Here is a 20240-nt window from a genome sequence, read left to right as displayed (position 1 = left end):
GTACCTGTACTTGATCCCAACTAAGATATAATTACCCCTTATTGGGGCAGAACAGCCCTATTGGGTTTATTTCATGGTTAAATGATTCCCTTTTCTCTGTAATAATAAAACAGTACCTGTACTTGATCCCAACTAAGATATAATTACCCCTGCCATGTTTTTTCCCCACATATCTATTTATACAGCATATATACTTTGGACTGCTTTTATTATGTCTTTATTTAGAGAGTAGGGTTAACAGTTGCACATATCAGGTAACATACACAATAGTGTGCATAGGGGTCTGAGTTTGGTCATTTATAAGTTTAGGTCCTTAACGGGAAAGTTTCAAACGCTACCTGTTTAACTTGGAGTTTAATGGCTTCCATGCTTGCAGATACCCATCTCCAGGGAACCGAATATGGGTGATTTTTGTTCATGCCCAAAGCAAACCCAACCTCTGACAGTTATGGCCAGACTATGCCGTTGGCCTTGGCTTCCCCACACTGGCTCCGCCCACACTCAGATTACACATATGGGCGTTTTCTGCATGGTGCTTCTAGGAACATACAGTAGTGGGACCTGTTATCCAGAATGCTCGGGAACTGGGGTTTTACGGATAAGGGATCTTTCTGTAATTTGGATCTCCATAACTTAAGTACTAAAAATCATTTAAATATTGAATAAACCCAATAGGATTGTTTTGCCTCTAGTAAGGATTAGAGTAGAGATAGTGACAGGTTAGAATAAATCCTGATCCCTACTCACCCAGAGGACTCATATACTAGAGGATATCAACCTGAAGGACAAGATATCTTACCAGGCTATCTCCACAGGGGTATTAAGCTGAAAGGTGTATTTACCCTGCCCAGACTCTACCAAGAGGAGGGATAAAACGGTGTACACCCTCTCTTCTTCCTCAGAGTGTCAAGTAGCAACTACCTCTGCTTGTGTGTGAGTATTCTGATAACCCTGGGACAATAAACTTGTATTATAGTTCAATTGAAGAACCTTTCTGGCGTCCATATTTACCGCACAGCTACAGTGAGTAGTAGATCGACTACACCCTCAGCTCCGTTCAGGTCTCTTCCACCTAAGCGAAGGCCCATCCTAAGAAAGGGAGTCGCATGTAACCTGTAGGGACCCATAGGGTTAAATGGCCCCTATGGCTTTAAATCCCTACAGGTTCAGTTCCCTTAGTTGCTGGGCAGAAGGGCTGTATTGTGAGTAAACCCTGTGGATGTTCAATAAACACTTATTATTTTGTTATTTGCAAGAACCTCTGGCGCCCTCTGTTTTCATTTTTCTGCATAGCAGCAAGAGAGGTGTAGTAGCACAACACCCTCACCTTCCTCTTCCACTTAGCGAAGGCCCATTCTGGGTAAGAGAGTACAGTGTAACCCATGTTCTACTGGTACTAGTCCGGGAAGGCAGCTATTGGGCTGAAATAGAGGTTACATAACCCATGATCACCTAAATACTAGCCTGGTTTTACTTATTCCATAGCCCAACAAGTGTTACATTTCTATGTTACCTACAGCAAAACTGCTTATAACAGAATCAATAGAATATGTTCTAAACAAACTTTATTCTCTTATAATTACCATGCATATCAAGCAGTAAGCAAACAGTATGGGGATAAAGGTTTCTCTCCAGCCTAATGTGCATTTAATTATCCCATTAGGAGCCATAGCTTTTGTATTCCATATATCTCACTTCTTCTTATAAATTCCCCCACTGTAAACAGCAGACGTCTCAGCCCACGTGATCCGATGAACGGTATTTGTTCTGTTCAATGTGATTCATTATCATCATCAGAAGATGACAGAATATCAGCCGGCCGGCATCATCGGGCAGCCTAAAATAGAACCTGCGTCCGGATCCCCTGCTGAGTAATGTGACTTTGGTTGAGGAGCCTGATCTAGTTTGTAATATTGGCTTTCACTTGTAGCTGTAGGAGTTCTGCAGGTTACAGAATTTGTGCAAAGGTTCGGGGGAACTAAATGAATGTATCTAAATAAGGTATATATTTATACAGAAAAAAACGTGAAAGCAAAACGACCAAGTAGCTTTAAAGGGGTTGTTCACCTTTGAATTAACATTTAGTATGATGCAGAGAGTGATATTCTAAGTCAATTTGCAATTGGTCTTCATTTTTTATTATTTACCTTTTTTAAATTATTTAGCAGCTCTCCAATTTGGAATGTCGGCAGCAATCTGGTTGCTGGGGCCCAATTCAACCTAGCAACCAGGCAGTGGTTTGAATGAGAGACTGGTATTTCATTAGGAGAGGGCCTGAATAGAAATTTAAGTAATAAAAATTAACAATAACAATAAAATTGTAGCTTCACAGAGCAATAGTTTTATAGCTGCCGGGGTCGGTGACCCCCCTATCTAACAAAACTGTAAAGAGTCAGAAGAAGAAGGCAAATTATTTAAAAACTCTAAAAAATGAAGACCAATCGAAAAGTTGTTAAGAATAGGCTATTCTATAACATACTAAAAGGTAACCTAAAGGTGAACAACCCTTTGAACAGAATTTCTGGAAATAAAAGAATCAGAAAAATGCTAATTATATAGTTGAACTGGAACGAGGGAAAAAAAATCTGTGTAAAGGACATAGTAATGGATCATTATATTCCTCTTTTTTTTGTGGTTCTATAAAGGCTAGAATCAAGCAAGCCAAACTTGGGCCAATAAGAGCAGCTGACTCAGTCCCAGTAGGCAGTTTATTGTCCTATATATGGAGGGCACCAATTGGCTTGGCCAACTTCTATCAAGCAGGTTTGAAAATCCTGTTGGGCGAGGACGGAATCAGCAAATTCATATGTAATGGGATTTTTAAACCTGCTCAATACATATTTGCCCAAGTTACAGGTCTCCCTAGACCCCACTTGTCTGAGCTGATCATTGCCCCCCGGGCCAATGATTGGATCAGCCCCATTTGTCCTAGTTCATATGTGGCCACATTGGCCTGAGGTCTCACTGTGTATGGCATTGAATTAAACGCATTAGGGAACATTTACCATTGCAAGTTTAGTCATGCTAAAAGGGATGCAATTGTTGGGCTTAGTAAAGGTACTTGAGTCCAAACATACTCCTAGCACTTACATACAGTATAGTTGAGCTAAGTGCTCTTGATCATAAGGATGCTATTGCTGGTTGCCTACAGCTCAGCTTTACATAACTATTTTGGGATGAAATGTGTGTTTTATCTGTCTTTTGCAACCCCCACCCCCAAAAAAACATTGGCCAGTATAATTAATTAACTGTACATTTCATTCCTATCTAATCTCTTATAAGCCAAGTAGAACTTGGCCTACAGAAGGAGCTCAGTGTTGGCATCATTTCAGGCTTAGCATTTAATGGAAATCTGTTCTTCTTGGATCTCACATGCACTTTAAAACAAGCCAAATGGTCGTGTTTGGGTCGGCAAATGTTAGAGTCACCGAGACCATATGGCAATCAAGTATTTGTCTATCATCAGCCAGGGCTCCAAAATCAGTTTTAACTCCATCATGTGTTACTAAGCAATATATACAGTATGTAGGCCACATTTGTGTCTTCTCAAATGCCTTAGTTATTAAAAACTGTTCCTATGAAAATATCTCAAAATTTGTGAGAGTTATTAGGAACGAATGGGCACAAGTTCCGTCCCCCCATCCAGCGGTACTTGAAGTCATGATTCTGATGGAGAGAGACCCTTTTATCAGTCATTTGGGACATGTGATCTTCTCCATCCTTCTATGAAGGGATTGTGACTGTCCCGCAGGATTGACACAACTCTCTGCTCTCAAGCAATTCAGCCATCTGAGTGTAGGAGGTGGTAAGTACCACCGGGGCGATGGGTGCCTTAGAGAAGTGAATTGCGTGTGTCCAGTCATTTCTTGTAATGCTGATACATTCCTATTGATTTACATAGGAACATCAATCCCTCATTCTACCAAGATCTCAAAAAAGACCACCATAATTAATGAAATACAACTCATTACTTTCATTATTTTCATATCAAAAACAAATAACCCTCACCATAGTCAATAACAGATCCCAGAATCTAACCCCGGGGTGCGCCACTTAAACTTGCCTTTTGACTTAATCCAAAATCAATGCATTAAAGCACAGGAACATGATGTGTAGAGAAGTAATAGGCAGAAATATATATATTTTCTAGGTTAATTACAGCCCTAAATCAGTTAATTATTAGCAGTTCCCGCCACCTGCTGTCCCGAGACACAAGATCTAGTTCATTACCAACTAGGGAGGTTGCAGGTTTCATATCCCCATACGTATTTCATATGGATTAAACAACAAAACCAGTTATTCAAACTGCTCAGATAAAGTGCCCTAACCATGAAAAATTTAGGCAACTCCCTACACCTCTTTAGAGTTGAAGGGTCATTTATTTTCATCCAAGTAAAGGGAAACAAAACATATATTAATCCTCTTAACATCTGACTTACTTTTTTTGTCAGGTCCTCCTTGAAGACCCAACATTTGGCCAGGCCCACCTTAGCACATACAAGGTTACAGATGTATGTACAGATCAGCCATAGTTCCAAGAATATCTAAGGCAACAAATAAGTGTTTACCCCAAGTCTCACTCTATTTCATGTTCAACTTGATGCTTTCAGGAATATCTATGGCATATATATATCTAGACCATATTTCTCCCAATGGTCTTTAGTTTGGGATACTTTGCTATGGTTCCCACTGCATATCCGTCAATTCCTCTTGTTTCCAACCAGCTTGCTAGGAAGAGGACCACTGTCCCTTCTACTTAGTACTGCTCAAAGTCAATGCCGGATAAATACCCTGTACCCACCCCCTCTCCTTTCCAAATATACAGTAGGATAGGGTTACCCACCAAAAACCCCTCTTCCATTTTGCAGCAAGCATCTGGTGGCATGGTATATGGCACACAAATCAATGGGCGCATTTTTTTTCTTTATAGGCAAAGTGCAATTGGCATCTTGGTTCCTCCATGAGTGCCCAGTTAGGCTGTGGGAAGTGCGTCACACCTGACGCGTTTCACCATATAGGCCTCCTCAGAGGTGTCCTGGTTTTAAACAATCTATGAAAGTTCCCCTTTTTTAATTAACACAATCCTAGGTTTATTTGAGCATTTTTTACAAAGGGTTTTATAACAAATATAAAAAGATAAAAAGATAAAAGTACTACACTATATATTATCATTTGTTCTGTGCGTCTGTCCCATAGCCGTCAGCGCTGGAGGGATTTCTCCATATTTTTGCTTATTGGATGGACTATTGGGAGGCGAAATACTCCGGCAGGGATTAGGTTTGAATATCTATGCATTTATCTTTTCCTTTTTATATTAGAGCTGAGAGCAGGCAAAACTGTACAACATGTATTATATTCGCTTCCAAACATTTCATAAGGGCTTCATTTTGTCTATGTTACTGCATAATTTTTTAAAAGCGTTCTAGGGATGCCTTTCAGCAAAATGAATTTCAGCTGATATTTCTTCCTTGCTCCCAACCTTTCTTATTACAGTGGTTATTGAAATTTTCCAGTTCAACCCTCACTTGTAGGTCCAACCTTAGCCAGGGCCCCCCTTGAAGGTTCAACCTTTGGTTAAGTCCCCTCTGAGCTAATGAAGTGAGTAAAGATATAGCAAAATATCAATGTATCAGTCATTCAGGTTACAATAAAATGTTATAATGGTGTAGATTAGGGGTCCCCAACCTTTCTTACTCGTGAGCCACAAATGTAAAAAGACTTGGAGAGCAACACAAGCACCATAAAAGTTCATGGAGGAGACAAATAAGGGCTGTGATTGGCTATTAGGCAGCCTGTATGCACCCTATCAGCTTACAGGGGCTTTATTTGGTAGGAAATCCTGTTTTTATTCAATTCAAAAATAACTCCCTGGTTTGGGGGCACTGACCTGCGTTTTATGGGTAAGAGACTATCTTATTTATCTTTATAGCCCTTCTGTTCTTTAGTTGCCATCAATTCCGCTTTGTCCATTGTAGTTGACACCTGACTTGCACTGACCAACATGTCTTATTCTGTTTGGCAAAGTTCCACAAAACAATTATGAACCTTTGTCCACTGCTTCAGCATTTATCCCTCAGTTAATCCCAGTCTCCAGCCTCCCCTGTGTCCCTGGCTGCCATTTTATTTACGCTTCCCTGTTTTACACCCTGACCGCCAGCGCCTCTGTTTGAGCCGACAATCCCTTTCAATAAAGGTGCACAGCCAACCAAACACAACTCTCCTGAAGTCAGAATCTAAAAAACTAGATCTAATAAAACCTTAATAAATATTGAACGTTTGAGTTTCGGAAGCCCTAATTCAAATTTGTATATAAAAATGTTAATATACTTAGATACTTAGTCATCCAGCTCCATATTGCCTTCCATATTGCTTGCATTCCAAATAAAAGACATTGAGAAGTGGAGACCAGATTCTGTAGAGCCAGATACTCTCCAGTTAGTGACAGACTTGAGTGACTGTGTAAAGCAGTGACCCCCAACCAGTGGCTCAGGGGCAACATGTTGCTCCCCAACCCCTTGGATGTTGCTCCCAGTGGCCTCAAAGCTGGTGCTCATTTTTGAATTTCTGGCTTGGAGGCAAGTTTTGGTTGCATAAAACCAAGTGTAATTGCCAAACAAAGCCTTCTATAAGCTGCCAGTCCACATAGGGGCTACCAAATAACCAATTAAAGCTCTTATTGGCACCCAAGGAACCTTTTTAATGCTTGTGTTGCTCTCCAACACTATTTCCATTTGAATGTGGCTCACCGGTATAAAAGGTTGGGGATCCCTGGTGTAAAGGATTTAGGTTAAACAGGAATTTGGGACTGTATTGCACTTTGGTATTGTTATTGCACTTTATGTATTATTTACAAACTATTGTCATTTTTTTTTAAAGAGAAATATGTAGACAATAATAATAAAATACAGCATGTAACAGACCAACAGCAACAACAAATAGACCATCGGTTTTATATGTAGCCATATAAGCCAATGATCTGCCTGTTTGGCTGTATTACCTAATTGTTATTCATATACATTCATCTATCAGGATGCCGCATCCCAATCTGCTGCATAGTCTACCTGACAATTAGTTAGGAATATTTCTGAATATCTTCATTCTGATGCTGGTCACTCCTTTAACTTCTTAATAACATCTTATTCTCAGCCTATTATTGTAATATTGAAATTTCTCTCTCTATGCTGTAATGCTAAAGCGATTTTTTGATGAGAAAACTCATTTCTTCATCCATTGTTTACTTTACCCCACACATTTGTTATTTATTTAAAATCAGATGATGATAAATTACTTCTACAGTTTTTACTTTCAAAGCCTGTTCAGTACCTCACTTACATATTCATGAAGGACCCACAGCCAGTGCTTAGAAAGTTATTTGTGCTGCCTGTACAATATTGCAGTACGTGAGACTGAAGCAAAGGAGACAGAGCAACTTGGGAAGCGAGGGAGAATAGTGAGAAATGAGGCATCGGCTGAATATCAGGTTGTGAAAGATTCTAAAGGCTGCCATCCGTCCCTCTCCCACAGGGACAGGGCCCCTTTCAGGACTTCGGCCCCCATATAGAATTTCCCCTTGGAGTGTCCACGCCTTGCAGAAGTACTACCATCTATCTATTGTAGAGACCTATAGGGTTAACATTCCCTATACCTTGTTACTGAGCAGAAGCCCATGTATCTACTTTTCCATTTACATATTTCCATATTATTGGCCCATATTTATGACAACTTCCTGCCACACTTTAATATATAGTTTAATTAGGGGTGGATCTTCCTTCTTGGCCATCATCAGTTGATCTATGTGGATGTGCTCCAGGAAGCCTTGGATCCCTAATATATCTATTGAAGTTGGGGAGTAGGGACCCTGTGAATAAGGATTAGCTTGTGCCGGATAGATATATGTTTTAGCACTTTCTAGGAAAGTCAGATCAGGATTTAGCTAGAATGAGCAGTTTCTTTGCTCCAACCAGGAGAGATAGTAGGGAGTATTCTCCTTAACAGGCTCTGTTGCAGCAGTGAAGGGACCACAGTAGGGACAAGAGTTTCAGGCTTAGATTTATTCTCCCTGATCCAAGTCTGCTGTATGGAATCTGGACCACTAGATGGAGAAACCCTAAGGACTTTGTTACTACCCAAACTACGCTCTACATGGTCCAACTTTACTTCGTTTGCTCTACAGTGAAGCAGAAGAGGGCACTTTGGAGTATTTTATTAAAGCAGAAGAGGGCACTTTGGAGTATTTTATTGAACTGTATTTGACCTGGGACACGAGGTATCTGAAGTGAGGAGCATACACTGAAAATTGTATATTTATATTTATAAAGGTTGTCTACATTGAACCTGCCAATCCATTTGCTCTACTATCTGCATTGTGAGTATTTCATGCTTATCCCTGTGGATTAATTGTCTTGGACAATAAAACCAGTTCTATTTGCTCCAAGAACCTTCTGGCATACTTTCTTTATTTCTTATTTCTGCACACAGCATAAGCGAGTTGTAGTTGCAATACCTCCCCTTTGATCCTTGCACATTGTGAAGGCCCATCAAGTGTACCCCATGCTCTATAGCCTGCTTTGTCAGTCTTTGTCTGCTACAGCCTACAGCCTATTTATCTATCTGTCTGTGTGAGGGACTCCCAGGGGGGCTGGGGGTGCTGCCTGTCTGTGTGAGGAACTCCCAGGTGGGCTGAGGTACTGCCTGTCTGTGTGAGGAACTCCCAGGGGGGCTGGGGTACTGCCTGTCTGTGTGAGGGACTCCCAGGGGGGCTGAGGGTACTGCCTGTCTGTGTGAGGGACTCCCAGGGGGGCTGAGGGTACTGTCTGTCTGCGTGAGGGACTCCCAGGAGGGCTGAGGGTGCTGCCTGTCTGTGTGAGGGACTCCCAGAGGGGCTGAGGGTACTGCCTGTCTGTGTGAGGGACTCCCAGGGGGCTGAGGGTACTGCCTGTCTGTGTGAGGGACTCCCAGGGGGGCTGAGGGTACTGCCTGTCTGTGTGAGGGACTCCCAGGGGGCTGAGGGTACTGCCTGTCTGTGTGAGGGACTCCCAGGGGGCTGAGGGTACTGCCTGTCTGTGTGAGGGACTCCCAGGGGGCTGAGGGTACTGCCTGTCTGTGTGAGGCACTCCCAGGGGGGCTGAGGGTACTGCCTGTCTGTGTGAGGAACTCCCAGGAGGGCTGAGGGTACTGTCTGTCTGTGTGAGGCACTCCCAGAGGGGCTGAGGGTACTGCCTGTCTGTGTGAGGAACTCCCAGGGGGGCTGAGGGTGCTGCCTGTCTGTGTGAGGAACTCCCAGGGGGGCTGAGGGTGCTGCCTGTCTGTGTGAGGAACTCCCAGGGGGGCTGGGGGTACTGCCTGTCTGTGTGAGGGACTCCCAGGGGGGCTGAGGGTACTGCCTGTCTGTGTGAGGGACTCCCAGAGGGGCTGAGGGTGCTGCCTGTCTGTGTGAGGAACTCCCAGGGGGGCTGGGGGTACTTCCTGTCTGTGTGAGGAACTCCCAGGGGGGCTGAGGGTGCTGCCTGTCTGTGTGAGGAACTCCCAGGGGGGCTGAGGGTACTGCCTGTCTGTGTGAGGAACTCCCAGGGGGGCTGAGGGTGCTGCCTGTCTGTGTGAGGAACTCCCAGGGGGGCTGAGGGTGCTGCCTGTCTGTGTGAGGAACTCCCAGAGGGGCTGAGGGTACTGCCTGTCTGTGTGAGGAACTCCCAGGGGGGCTGAGGGTGCTGCCTGTCTGTGTGAGGAACTCCCAGGGGGGCTGAGGGTGCTGCCTGTCTGTGTGAGGAACTCCCAGGGGGGCTGAGGGTGCTGCCTGTCTGTGTGAGGAACTCCCAGGGGGGCTGAGGGTGCTGCCTGTCTGTGTGAGGAACTCCCAGGGGGGCTGAGGGTGCTGCCTGTCTGTGTGAGGAACTCCCAGGGGGGCTGAGGGTGCTGCCTGTCTGTGTGAGGAACTCCCAGGGGGGCTGAGGGTGCTGCCTGTCTGTGTGAGGAACTCCCAGGGGGGCTGAGGGTACTTGCCTGTCTGTGTGAGGAACTCCCAGGGGGGCTGAGGGTGCTGCCTGTCTGTGTGAGGAACTCCCAGGGGGGCTGAGGGTGCTGCCTGTCTGTGTGAGGAACTCCCAGGGGGGCTGAGGGTGCTGCCTGTCTGTGTGAGGAACTCCCAGGGGGGCTGAGGGTACTGCCTGTCTGTGTGAGGAACTCCCAGGGGGGCTGAGGGTGCTGCCTGTCTGTGTGAGGGACTCCCAGGGGGCTGATGGTGCTGCCGCCTGTGTAAGGAGCAGAGGGAGCATTGACAAGCGACTGCTTGTCTCAGGTACTGAGAATATTCCCCCAAAAAGTATTGTGAGTACAGAGGTGACCCACCAACCGATAATCCACAAGGGGCCCAGTTTAGTGAGGGAACTCACCTAATGTGTGAAGGCAGCGCCCAGAGGGCAGGATTTACTTTTATGATTCATGTTTGTATGCTGATATGGGCACCCCTGTGTTCAATAAACTGCCTTAGAGTGAAGAAAGTGTCTGTCGTGGATCCTGCAGCGACGAGTGTGCCCTTATCTGAGCCAATGCCCCAATCCCAATGCCTCCATCTGTATCTACTACCTCTTCCCTCTGCGCCAAGCACCATACTTACCGGCTTTTTTTTCCCCATGAAGCATCAGATACGTTATTTAAGCTTTGCCCAAGTCCCTTTTAACCTGTGCAGTCCGCCCTCAGCCATACATGTGCTTATTTCTGCTCTTCTCAAAATAATGCCCTTTGACCTATTCTCTAAGATATCATCAAATTCTCATCTTCCCGTTGTCTCTTTAGCTGGACACCCGCCGTGCTCCTTCCAACCGTGACACTCGACAGAAATGCCCGATACAAAGCTACGTCTGAGGGTCATCGCTCCCAGTGATGCTTTTTGCTATCTCTGCAGCCTCTGACACTGTCAATCCTGGGCAATCTTTATCCTCTTCTCCTCCGTGACCTTGTTGTTTCATGGTTCAATTCCACAATCTGGACAATTTTCTAAGTTTGCTATTTTCTGGTGCCACTTTCTGGGATGCCGAATTACTGTTACCTGTCACTAAGCAAAGTGGATTATACCATCTACCCTACTGTTACCCCACTGTTACCCCACTGTTGTGCTGTCTCCACCCAGCCTACAGGCAGATCAGGCACAAATGGGGCCAAGGGCACTAAAGGCAGCCATGCTGTCTCACCCCTGGGTGCTGCGTAGAACCATAACATTTAATAGGGAACAATCTAAGCTCTTCTATTTAGTGTCTGGCAGCAGGGACCTGCCATAAGTTAAAAGCCAGGGGAGGAAATATCATTTCTGTTCAGCTTCTCCTTAGCTTACGCCTCTGCCTGCCAAATGAGAAGAGGAATGACAGGCTGATCAGAGCAAAGCACCGGGGATACAGAGTAGAACTGCAATACATGGCAACAGCAGCAGCGCAGGAGCTGACAACAGATAAGATCTCCTATCTAGCTAGAACGCATGACTTGTCTCACTCTAAAGATGTCCTAATTGCACCTTAGCTTCTTTATATAAATACACAATGGAACATATGGACATAGGACATGTAGCTAGGGGTCACTGACTCCAACAACGGATAAATAATTTTGTTGATATTATTTTAAATGTTTTATTCACCCTCACTTTCTGTTTATCTTTAATTCTGTCTTACAATCAGTTGCCTTTTTTCTAGGGCAATTAAGCCTTAGCAACCACATAGCAAAGTACCAGGCCAAGCCGATCAGGCACCTTAGGCAACCAGGCTGGTCTCCTCACCCAGCCCCCGTGGGGCACAAGGAATTGCTGGAAGTGCTGAAGACTAGAGGAGGGAGGTAGCCCATGTGGAGGGGGGGGGGGAAGGCCCAGAAGTAGGGGTAGGCAAAAAAAGAGGTACGTGCCTAGCGACCCTTAACCATTGGGCCCTAGGCCTGTGCCTCTTCTGCCTACCCCTATTTCCAGCCCTTACATAGTAGTTGCAGAACAAAAAATAGCCAAAAAAAAAGAACAACAGATGAAAGGTTATTACATACTATAAATGGGATGCAGGGGCAAAGGGCAAGTAAACCAGCAAATGGATAACATATATGAAAAAATGCAATCAAAAAGACTACTGTGTCTAGCCCAAGGCTACCACAGCCCACAGGAAGATGCCCCTCATCTTCAATTCTGCTGATTCCCTGCCCATACTCTGTGCTGCTATTACTTACCTGAGCTTAGGGGCCCACTCACCCTATACAATATACTGTATGTATATATATATATATATATATATATATATATATATATATATATATATATATATATATATATATATATATATAGCAGGTGGAACCTTTCTGCTAATTTTGATAATTTTTGACAACCCCTAAGCTCAACTTTTTACCAGCAGCCCAGAGCTTACTGAGTATGTGCAGTGCCACTGACACGCCAAACATGTCCGAACAAGATCCAAGATGGCGAGCTGCTGCAAACAAATGTGAAGGCCTGGATCATTACACTTATAGGTCTACTAAATCTCTGGGCTGGTACAGTAAGTTTAGTATATAAAATACAGCTTTTTTTTAACTATAATAACTTTTAGGCTATTGTTCTCCTTTAATCAGGGTTAAGCAGGAACCTTTTACTTTTCAGCCTCCCTTTAAATCTACAAGCTGATCCCTATCTAATGAGAACTTTAGATAGCAGCTCTCAGCCTCAGACCTATAATTCCTCAGCTCAAAACCTAATCACAAATGTCTATGAGAGGAATATTCCTTGTGAAATGGCAGCTTTAAAGCCTCACAGAGCAAATAATATGTAAGGACTTTGCTCAAGTGTGTTTGGGCTCTGACGATGGGAGGATATAACAAAGATACCCTCAGGGAGTCTTTAGTACTTGTAAAAATATTGGAAAACAAGACAGATAATCCTGTGCTGGTGTCAGAATCCTGCTTTTGTCTCCGGGGAGGTAAGTACTCCTGTCCTATCAGCAGGGCTACATTTCTAGAAAGTCCCAGCATTAAAGAAGAAGTAAAGGCATCTTGTTATCCCTGGCAGATCCCTGTGTGGCCCCTGGCCAGGTTGGCTGTGCTGCACACGTGCTCTGCGGCCACAAGGGTTCCCTAGGAGATGATGGTACATGTATGGGATCCCTTATTCGGAAACCCGTTATCCAGAAAGCTCCAAATTACAGAAAGCCTGTCTCCCATAGACTCCATTTTAATCAAATAATTCAGAATTTTAAAACTGATTTCCTTTTTCTCTGTAGTAATAAAACAGTACCTTGTACTTCATCCCAACTAAGATATAATTACCCCTTATTGGGGGCAGAACAGCCCTATTGGGTTTATTTAATGGTTAAATGATTCCCTTTTCTCTGTAATAATAAAACAATACCTGTACTTCATCCCAACTAAGATATAAATAGTCCGTATTGGATGCAAACCAATCCTACTGGGTTTAATTCATGTTTTATGGATTTTTTAGTAGACTTAAGGTATGGAGATCAAAATTACGGAAAGACCCCTTATCCGGAATACCCTTGGTCCCAAGCATTCTGGATAACGGGTCCTATACCTGTACTGTGTCACTCCTCGAGAAGTACCCCGGGCAGGTGCAGATTTCAGCAAACAGCCTGGGGTCTCAGGTATACAATATACTAACAAATTGGTGATTCTACCTTTCCTTCTCCTGGGTAGCTAAATGGTACTGAACATACAATAACAATAACTAGTTGTTTATTCAATACCCATTTACTTGTCACCTTCATAAAAGCAAATGCCTGATTGGCTGCTCTGGGTTACTAGACCTTATAAAATCCTCTTTTGGTATATAAGGTACAGGTTATAGATAGTTAAACATCCAGGTTGGTCTATATCAGAACAAGATGGGCGTACATGGTAAGGCTGCCAGTTATGCGGGTCTCTGCCCGGTTTGGCCTCCTGTTTATTAGACCAAATCTGGCTGGGCCAACAATTAGATTATACAACAGGGCCTACGGAGACACGTTGGACGAAGGCGGCATCAATGCACCAATGTGGCCCTCGCCCCAATATCTTCCCCATAGATATCTGGTTATTTGTACTCTAGACAACAATTGAGCAGGCCCTCTGGGGGGCCCCATATGCTAGTGATGCACCGAATCCAGGATTTGGTTCCGGAGACGGTGAAGATTCGGGCAAATGCAACTGTCTGGCTGGACCAAATCAGAATCTTTAAAATCACGTGACTTTTGGTCAATGAATGGACAGAGTTCTGCCTTTTGCTCCCACACTACTTCCTGTTACAGTTAGAGCTGCATTATTTCTGGTCATGTGATCTCTGAGGGAACACACAGCCCATCACTAAATGGTGGCTCAAGAGAAAGGATGTAAAAGGACAATATTTACTGATATATATTCCAGTTTGGCGAGATTCTTTAATAGGTCACTTAATATGATATAACCTATCTGTTGGTTACGTATTCATTCTGGGGGTATAGGTTATCTTTAAGTGATGTGAGAGTTACAGCACATTATTTACAGACTTATCGACCCGACAGCTTTGCCACTTTGGGGAAATGCGGGCAACCGAAAATGTACTGACACTCAGAAGTGACATGACGGACGTCACGCGCACTTCTAAAGCCGAAAAATTCTACCCCAAAATTCACCACAGCTTTCAAAATCGGGTAATCGCCAAAGCAAGAGGGGGTGACAGCTCTGTATTTAAAGGGGAAGTAAAGTAAAAAACTAAGCCCAAATGGTTCATTGCCTGCAATGTCCCCCTTCACTCCATTAGCTCTGAGCTAGGGGTATGGAGGGGGGAATGACAGGTAAAGGGTTGCGTTTTTTTATAAGAATGGCATAGATTTTTTAATAAATGTATATTATAAATAGGTTTTCTTTTTTAATGGAGAACCATTAGGGCCTCTGGCCAACAATGTGTGTTTTGGTTTATGACCACTTGTCTCCCAGGTGCCTGGTAATTTTGTTTTAGAGGGCACTTATAAAGATTTTCTTCCAGGTGGGCCCGGCGCGTTCTCAGTACACCTCTGGTAAAGGACATAAAAAAGCCACACCAGGGGATACCAAGAACTAGCATCTATACAGGGTCGGTCTGGGCGCTGCAGGGCCCACTAGGGCGCTGCCTCAGGGGCCCCACCCACCACGGCCATACACCCCTCCAGCACTTTAAATACCACATTTTATAGTTTGCCCTCCCTTTAGCTTTATATGAGCATAACATTGTCACACACATGAGTAACTTGTATTCAACGTCTCCCCAGACTCTGCTTAACTGCAACACCCAGCTTTCCCAAACAGCTGTGCCCCATTGTGATTAATGAGCAGCACATCCCCAGATTATACCGACGCGCTGTTACCATTCTCATCCAACAAATAGCATTTAATGACTCCGGAAAGTAGAGACATCTTTTCATCTGCGAATGTCTTTGTGTTTTCTGCTTTATAGCAACATAGCCAATCAAAATACTGCAGATGTACTCTTTTCTAAGGGATTTCTTGCCAATGCCAGCTTGCAGGTGCGGGCAAGACATGGGCATCACACAAACGCAAGTCGTCTGGCAGTAGTCATGGTTACGTATTCATCTCCACAAATATTTTTACTTGTAGGATGAACATATTTGGAGTGCGCCAGGCGGGGGGGGGCAGTGCCAAACAAACACATGGCACAACACTGGTACAGGGAATTATTTATTATAAGCAGGGGGGGTTTAGTCTAAAAGAGAAACAATGGAGTTGTGGGACAGGAGTGCCAAACTGAATATGAAATGGACAGGCTGTATATACAGTATATATATATATATATTAAATGCAATGCGTGGGAAGTAGCAGCACACTATACAAATTCTCATTATTATTGATAAGGCAGTGTGCCATACACAGAAATATGTGCCCCGTTTGGTGAAATTGGGAAGTTGCTCTTCTTTTTGTGCCCAAGGCTACAACCTAAAATAAAGGTGAAAGGTTTGCACCTCTCTATGAATGCAGAGCTGCATGTGGGGGGAGTCTATGTGTAGTAATGCCACAGTTATATACCCAATATTACACTGCCAGCCTGTGTGTAGTAATGCCACAGTTATATACCCAATATTACACTGCCAGCCTGTGTGTAGTAATGCCACAGTTATATACCCAATATTACACTGCCAGCCTGTGTGTAGTAATGCCACAGTTATATACCCAATATTACACTGCCAGCCTGTGTGTAGTAATGCCACAGTTATATACCCAATATTACACTGCCAGCCTGTGTGTAGTAATGCCACAGTTATATACCCAATATTACACTGCCAGCCTGTGTGTAGTAATGCCACAGTTATATACCCAATATTACACTGCCAGCCTGTGTGTAGTAATGCCACAGTTATATACCCAATATTACACTGCCAGCCTGTATGTAGTAATGCCACGGTTATATACCCAATATTACACTGCCAGCCTGTGTGTAGTAATGCCGCAGTTATATACCCAATATTACACTGCCAGCCTGTGTGTAGTAATGCCACAGTTATATACCCAATATTACACTGCCACCCTGTGTGTAGTAATGCCACAGCTATATACCCAATATTACACTGCCAGCCTGTGTGTAGTAATGCCACAGTTATATACCCAATATTACACTGCCAGCCTGTGTGTAGTAATGCCACAGTTATATACCCAATATTACACTGCCAGCCTGTATGTAGTAATGCCACAGTTATATACCCAATATTACACTGTCAGCCTGTGTGTGGTAATGCCGCAGTTATATACCCAATATTACACTGCCAGCCTGTGTGTAGTAATGCCACAGTTATATACCCAATATTACACTGCCAGCCTCTGTGTAGTAATGCCACGGTTATATACCCAATATTACACTGCCAGCCGGTATGTAGTAATGCCATGATTATATACCCAATATTACACTGCCAGCCTGTATGTAGTAATGCCACAGTTATATACCCAATATTACACTGTCAGCCTGTGTGTGGTAATGCCACAGTTATATACCCAATATTACACTGCCAGCCTGTGTGTAGTAATGCCACAGTTATATACCCAATATTACACTGCCAGCCTGTGTGTTGTAATGCCACAGTTATATACCCAATATTACACTGCCAGCCTGTGTGTAGTAATGCCACAGATACATATCCAATATTACACTGCCTGCCTGTGTGTAGTAAGGCCACAGTTACATACCCAATATTACACTGCCAGCCTGTGTATAGTAATGCCGCAGTTATATACCCAATATTACACTGCCAGCCTGTGTGTAGTAATGCCGCAGTTATATACCCAATATTACACTGCCAGCCTGTGTGTAGTAATGCCACAGTTATATACCCAATATTACACTGCCAGCCTGTATGTAGTAATGCCGCAGTTATATACCCAATATTACACTGTCAGCCTGTGTGTAGTAATGCCACAGTTATATACCCAATATTACACTGCCAGCCTGTGTGTAGTAATGCCACAGTTATATACCCAATATTACACTGCCAGCCTGTGTGTAGTAATGCCACGGTTATATACCCAATATTACACTGCCAGCCTGTGTGTAATAATACCACAGTTATATACCCAATATTACACTGCCAGCCTGTATGTAGTAATGCCACAGTTATATACCCAATATTACACTGCCAGCCTGTATGTAGTAATGCCACAGTTATATACCCAATATTACACTGCCAGCCTGTGTGTAGTAATGCCACAGTTATATACCCAATATTACACTGCCAGCCTGTGTGTAGTAATGCCACAGTTATATACCCAATATTACACTGCCAGCCTGTGTATAGTAATGCCACGGTTATATACCCAATATATAAACTGCCAGCCTGTGTGTAGTAATGCCAACGGTTATATACCCAATATTACACTGCCAGCCTGTGTGTAGTAATGCCACGGTTATATACCCAATATTACACTGCCAGCCTGTGTGTAGTAATGCCACAGTTATATGCCCAATATTACACTGCCAGCCTGTGTGTAGTAATGCAACAATTATATACCCAATATTAAACTGCCAGCCTGTGTGTAGTAATGCCACAGTTATATACCCAATATTACACTGCCAGCCTGTGTGTAGTAATGCCACGGTTATATACCCAATATTACATTGCCAGCCTGTGTGTAGTAATGCCACGTTTATATACCCAATATTACACTGCTAGCCTGTGTATAGTAATGCCACGGTTATATACCCAATATTACACTGCTAGCCTGTGTGTAGTAATGCCACGGTTACATACCCAATATTACACTGCCAGCCTGTGTGTAGTAATGCCACAGTTATATGCCCTATATTACACTGCCAGCCTGTGTGTAGTAATGCCACAATTATATACCCAATATTACACTGCCAGCATGGGGTGCAACCCATGTAGCAAATTTTGTGGTGAATTTCGGTGGGCACATTTATCCTTGAATTTAATGCTGTGGTTTTGCACTTTAGTGATGCCATCAGTGTGACTGCTTAGGGTATCAGTTTGGCAGCATGCAGACATGAGTACTGGGCATATGTAATGCTAACAGCACATTAGTACCAATACTTGCACTAACACCTTTGCTAACAGCACATTAGTACCAATACTTGCACTAACACCTTTGCTAACAGCACATTAGTACCAATACTAACACCTTTGCTAACAGCACATTAGTACCAATACTAACACCTTTGCTAACAGCACATTAGTACCAATACTTGCACTAACACCTTTGCTAACAGCACATTAGTACCAATACTTGCACTAACACCTTTGCTAACAGCACATTAGTACCAATACTTGCACTAACACCTTTGCTAACAGCACATTAGTACCAATACTTGCACTAACACCTTTGCTAACAGCACATTAGTACCAATACTAACACCTTTGCTAACAGCACATTAGTACCAATACTAACACCTTTGCTAACAGCAAATTAGTACCAATACTAACACCTTTGCTAACAGCAGATTAGTACCAATACTAACACCTTTGCACGCTCGCAGGTACTATAGGCATCTGACCAGCTGTGATTGGTAGATAAACTACAGAGTAAAACTGCCCAATATCAGAATTGTATCTCTTAATTATGAAATACAGGCTGGAAAGTAGGAGCTTTTCCCATAGGGCACCAGTGGTGTCAGTGACACTGAGCCAAGAATCCTTAGCAAGGCAGCGTGGGGCTCATTATTCAGACTCATGACAAGCGATTCCCATGAAATCACTCAGGAGCTTAGAGCATTAGCTTAGAACGTGACGAATAAATAAAACTGCAAAGCTCGAGGGGTGAACAGCCCCAAATGGTTTAGAAATTGGCAGTTTCCCATAATGAGGGGGCGGCCGGCCGGTCACTGTGGGAAGCGACTGGACATCATTGGGTGCAGAGGGCCCTGTAATGACTGACTGGCCAGAGAGACAGGGCACATATACAGCCCACTAGTGCCAGAATATTCTATACGTGAAGTGGGTCTGTCAGAGGTGTAACGTGGGCATCCCCAGGGGCATCCCCAGTGTGAATAAGCAGTAGCAGCGGAAATGGGCCACAGGCCTGTGCTATATATATAGGTACAGTATAGGTACAGTAAAGGTATAGTATAGATATAGTATAGGTACTATATAGGTAAAGTAGAGGTACAGTATAGACATTGTATAGGTAGAGTGTAGGTACAGTATAGCTATAGTATAGGTACAGTGTAGGTACAGTATAGGTACAGAATGGGTACAGTATAGGTACAGGATAGGTACGGTATAGGTACAGTATAGGTATAGTGTAGGTACAGTATAGGTACAGTGTGGGTATGGTATAGGTACAGTGTAGGTACAGTATAGGTATAGTGTAGGTACAGTATAGGTACAGTGTGGCTACGGTATAGGTACAGTATAGGTACAGTATGGGTACGGTATAGGTACAGTATGGGTATGGTATAGGTACAGTATGGCTACGGTATAGGTACAGTATGGCTACGGTATAGGTACAGTATGGCTACGGTATAGGTACAGTATGGGTACGTATAGGTACAGTATGGGTATGGTATAGGTACAGTATGGCTACGGTATAGGTACATTATGGGTATGGTATAGGTACAGTATGGCTACGGTATAGGTATGGTATAGGTACAGTATGGGTACGGTATAGGTACAGTATGGGTATGGTATAGGTACATTATGGGTATGGTATAGGTACAGTATGGGTACGGTATAGGTATGGTATAGGTACAGTATGGGTACGGTATAGGTACAGTATGGGTATGGTATAGGTACAGTGTAGGTACAGTATAGGTACAGTGTAGG

General features: G+C 43.6%; 1 protein-coding gene across 2 annotated transcripts in view; it reads right to left on the bottom strand.

Moving 5' to 3' along the window:
• ptchd4 (patched domain containing 4) overlaps window positions 1–20240 on the bottom strand; it is an 89811-nt gene that overhangs the window by 67930 nt on the left and 1641 nt on the right. Inside the window, exon 1 of one of the 2 annotated variants that reach the window (XM_031902999.1) lies at window positions 339–454. The exons of the other annotated variant lie outside the window; for it this stretch is intronic. Coding sequence (XP_031758859.1) covers window positions 339–419 — 81 coding nt within the window. The 5' untranslated portion in view covers window positions 420–454. Of the gene's footprint in view, window positions 1–338; window positions 455–20240 lie in introns of those variants that run through there. 2 annotated transcript variants of the gene reach the window in all.

The sequence above is a fragment of the Xenopus tropicalis genome, chromosome 5 (assembly GCF_000004195.4).
Source record: "Xenopus tropicalis strain Nigerian chromosome 5, UCB_Xtro_10.0, whole genome shotgun sequence".
NCBI classification, from domain to species: domain Eukaryota; kingdom Metazoa; phylum Chordata; class Amphibia; order Anura; family Pipidae; genus Xenopus; species Xenopus tropicalis.
Note: the sequence above shows the minus strand (reverse complement) of the source record. Positions and strands in the feature narration are given on the sequence as shown.